This window comes from Phaethon lepturus, unplaced genomic scaffold (assembly GCF_000687285.1).
Source record: "Phaethon lepturus isolate BGI_N335 unplaced genomic scaffold, ASM68728v1 scaffold14225, whole genome shotgun sequence".
In the NCBI taxonomy this organism is placed as follows: Eukaryota; Metazoa; Chordata; class Aves; order Phaethontiformes; family Phaethontidae; genus Phaethon; species Phaethon lepturus.
Window position 1 is genome coordinate 144974 of NW_010540089.1, and position 4313 is coordinate 149286.

Here is a 4313-nt window from a genome sequence, read left to right on the forward strand (position 1 = left end):
GTATCTGCAAAGCGAAGAGTCACAGCCTTCAGAAGAAAAATAACCAAAAGATATGTTCTTTAATCTACCCCAAGAGATCATGGAAACAACAGAGCTCCCCAGAACAGCAGGGAGAGTCACGCAGCATCTTCACTATGAGCATAAAGGCCTTTCCTGATTTTTAGAGGTCTTTGAGGTTCCCACTTACCTCTCTTCAGTTTTCAAACTCATATCCAAACTTTGTCCCTGTGAAAAGAGAGAACACATCTTGAAACTGATAGCAACTTGTCATGGTATTCTCATACCAACTCCAAAACACAGCCCTATACCATCTATCAGGAGAAAAAAACAACTCCAACCCAGCCAAAACCAGGACATAGCTACATAGGCGGAACTACTAACTGGAGGTTATGACATCAACGGGGTCACTAGATACTAACCAGAACAACACTCTCACCCTTAAAATTACATCTCTGGAACACCATTCCTTTGCACCTATTTCAGATATTTTCAATAGTCTCCACAGAAAATCAAAACATGCAGTCAGAGAGCAGGGTGAAGAAAAAAATATTTCTTCTGCAAGCTCCTTGCTTTTCTCATCCTCTGATATTTTTCTTTCACAACATAACAGACCTTCTGCTTTGGAAAGTGATGAAATTTATACTTACTTTGCAAGGTCCAACCATGAAAACATTTTTAGAAGAATTGCACTGAGTAATCTCAGTATTTCATTCTAGATGAAACATCCAAGAAAACAGCACTTCTAAGAATCACATGCAGCTTAACTTTCCAAATGCCTATAGGCAATGGAGGAAAAAGTTATCCCAAGCGTGTTAAAACAAGTGCAAAATGTTGACATTACCTCTCCCAGAGAAACAATTCTATCAACTTTTTGTCCAATAGGAAGGGAATTAACTGGTACAGTCCCCAATCCCAGAACTGTAGTATGCTTTTCAATATCAGGGTTCATACCATCCTAATAAAAAACAAAATGTTATTTGAGCTCTTCAGAAAAAAGATATGACTTTCCTATGTCAATACAGCAAACAATCCTTAAGATCATTACAACTAAATCTTTCCCAAAAGTCTAATGCTTTTCAAGATCCTCCTGCTCTCTGCTTGACAGATCTTTGCTGGAATTATTTCTGTCACTCAATTTTATTTTATTTTTAATATAGCTGTCTACTACCGGCAAAAAATCTTCACCTCAAAATATAAAATTTCCCCCAAAATAGTTGTGTTCTGACATGTGTCAGAAAGCCCACAAAAGCAAATTTGCATCCTGTCTTCACAGCAAAATTTGGAAAATATACTAACAAAGCAACAGCGCTAGACATACAGAAAAAATTCCACAAAATAAGATCATAGCCTTAAGGACACATGGGAGCACGTCATTAAAAACCAATCACCTTTACAAGCAGAGAAAATTAAAGTTTGCCAGAAAACGAGTTTTCTCCCATATTTTATTAGCCAGTAGCAAGCTCTCTTAGCAGAGAGCTGTGTGCAGATTCCTAAATTTAAAAGTCATATTTAAAAGCCCCTTGTATCGCAGGGACACACTCAGACCTACACAGCCTACCAGGTGGGTTGGAGCCTTTACACCCACCCTTGGGAGGGGGCAGCACCTTAAAGAAACAACAGGTTGTCACCCTTCTCACAAGAAGAACTGAAGACAGACAAGGAACTACCCATAGATTTCACAGATGTCTTCTGACCAAAAACATCAGTCCTCAGTCAAATGTCCCTCCAAGCCCACTGTCCTCCTCCTAACAGGGGCAAGTAACATGCATTTAGGTACAGGGCAAGCAACATTACAATGCTCCCAGTACTCTCCTACCTCCGATAAGCGAGGAGAAGTCAGACTGGATAGCTTTGTGATCTATGCCAGCTTTTGAAGGAGTATGTTCTGCTAGCTACCAGGGGTGGTTTGGTTGACATTTACCACCTGGGCCAATCTCCCTGCTTGACTTCTACCATGTGTTTTTCTAGCCTGGCTCTGAGTTTTTGACCACTCAAGTCCAGGTCTCTCTCTTCAGCTTATGTTTGCTGCCCAAACAACCCCATCGCAAAGCTATTCTTCCATATTCCTTTCTGTGTTCTCTTCTCCATAGCTGCCTCTAGAATAGTCAAGATCACCATCAGCATTCATGCTGCCCAGCTGCTTGTGGGGATTGAATAACATCGCAGAATAAAGAGTTTCCTTGCTCTCATTTTTGTTGTCTGGCCATGTTGGAGCCGTCATCACAATCACTACTCAGTCACTCCTATGCGTTACACATGCTGCAGAAACTGTGAAGTGACAAAGCTAAATAAACCTTTGCACGTGGCATGAGCTCTACAAGTTTCTAACAGAAAAGACTTGCTACACAGCATCTCAACAGCTGAAAGATATCGTCGTGTAGCAAGCGTGTGCAGACTCAGATTTTTTTAATCTCCAAATTTGAACATATTTTAGTGTTGGGGAGGGTATAATTTTAAGATAAGCTCACGTCCTTCCCCAGTGTAAAAGATGCAATGAAAAGCCTGATGTTTTTATTCAATTTTTAAAATAAAAAAAATAGTAGTGTGTAAAAAGCAATGGTAGAGAAAAAACTTCTCTCTCTGCCCATAAATTCCTAATACATAAACAGAAGAATTCTGACAGGCTTCAAGCCTAGAAAATTATCTGAGCAGTTACAACACTACAGAGTTAAGCTGGATCAAAAAAATGTATCTGGAAGTGACGAGTAACCTTCATAATAGCTGGTCCCTAGCACTACAGACACAGATGACTCCACAAGAAATTTGCTTCCAATGCAAGCTTTTGACATCCTCACATACCTGAATAATATACCCCAAACTGACATCCCTGAACATTTGAAGTCGTCCCTGGCCACCTTCTGATCAAATTAAGGTTGTTCAATTTATGTTTAAGGATATTTTCATGAATTGAAGGCACTGTTTTCAGAGCGAGTTTATTCAAAAGTGAGCTTTAAACTTTGTGGCAGTCAGCACAGATGCTTACCTGTAGGACAGATATGGTTTGCTCCAGCTCCACTTGCAGTTCTGGACACATTTCTTTATCCACATGAAAGACAAATGAGGTTCCATAATCCTTCTCATTGTCTGGTCTCCAGGGAATACACAGCTGCTTCTGATATGCCCCTGGAACAGACAGCTTGACCTCACAGTTCCCTGTGCATTAGAATAAGAAGTTTAGACCACAGGAGCCATTTAAATAAATGTTGAAAATCAGATACTTGTTAAGTATATCTGAGACTATGAAAACACAAGTAAAATCTCTCGTGTGGTACCTAGTGGAAGTGACCCAATATCATTTAGTATTAAAAATAAAAGCAAAATTAACTTTAAAAGTCAATTTTGTAGTCAGTAAATAAAAATGCACTGTACAGAGAATCAAGTCTCCCCTCTCTCACAAGGAATAAGCAAGATGAAAAGTACATCTGACAAACTCTGCAGGCAGCCCTACCTTGCTGTTTCTCTTTTGTTTTTTCCTCTTTATTGACAGTGCCTTGCAGAGCCAAGCAAGGATGAACCTATGAAAAGAAGAAATCAGCTCTGGTTATGAGATTTTTAGTTCACTACTTTGTTGAAGCTTAATCCACCTGCTATAGTAGGTGTCAGTTTACAGCTGCAAGCTGCCAAAAAACTGTTAAGGATTATTTTAATCTTTCAAATAAAAGAGCAAGTTTTCTTTCAGTTGGACAGGATTATTTCCTCGTTTCAAAATCAAAACCACCCGTTCTCTTCCAGTTACTGGTTTGTTTTTTGTTTCTTTTTTTTGCAACCAGTACTTCATAGGCACAAGTTCTCAACACCTGGGATTTTTCTGTTATTTCACATTTTTATAATGCATGTGTGAGTACTTGTTCAGATCCAAGCAAGCACTTCATAAATTCTGCCATGATTTTCTGTCCTGGATTGTCCATGTCCTCACGATATTTAGACTCTCACACCATGCAATCATCAGCTTCCCTTCTAGGCCAGCAGCTGAGACACTTAATTGGCCATAATTGATCTAAAAGATAAGAAACTACTCCACTGCTTGAATGTAAGACTCTTCAGTGGATGAGGAACTGGTTGTATGGTCACACCCAGGGGGTAGCGGTCAACAGCTCAATGTCCAGATGGAGATCGGTGACAAGTGGTGTCCCTCAGGGATCCATATTGGAACCAGTACTCTTTAATATCTTCAGCAATGACATACACAGTGCGATCAAGTGCACCCTCAGCAAGTTTGCAGATGACACCAAGCTGAGTGGTGTAGTTGTCCACCTGATGGACAGTATGCCATCCAGAGGATCTGGACAAGCTCAAGGAATGGGTCCATGTGA

The 4313-nt window shown here is 40.0% G+C and overlaps 1 protein-coding gene across 1 annotated transcript in view; it reads right to left on the bottom strand.

Moving 5' to 3' along the window:
• The window catches only part of PLA2G4F (phospholipase A2, group IVF), a gene marked incomplete at its 5' end in the record, with an annotated part of 12638 nt that extends 9123 nt beyond the window's left edge, over window positions 1–3515 (bottom strand). The window contains 4 exons of the mRNA XM_010287352.1: window positions 188–225; window positions 842–955; window positions 2984–3153; window positions 3449–3515. Coding sequence (XP_010285654.1) covers window positions 188–225; window positions 842–955; window positions 2984–3153; window positions 3449–3515 — 389 coding nt within the window. The remainder of the gene's footprint in view (window positions 1–187; window positions 226–841; window positions 956–2983; window positions 3154–3448) is intronic.
• Window positions 3516–4313: the final 798 nt, after the last annotated feature.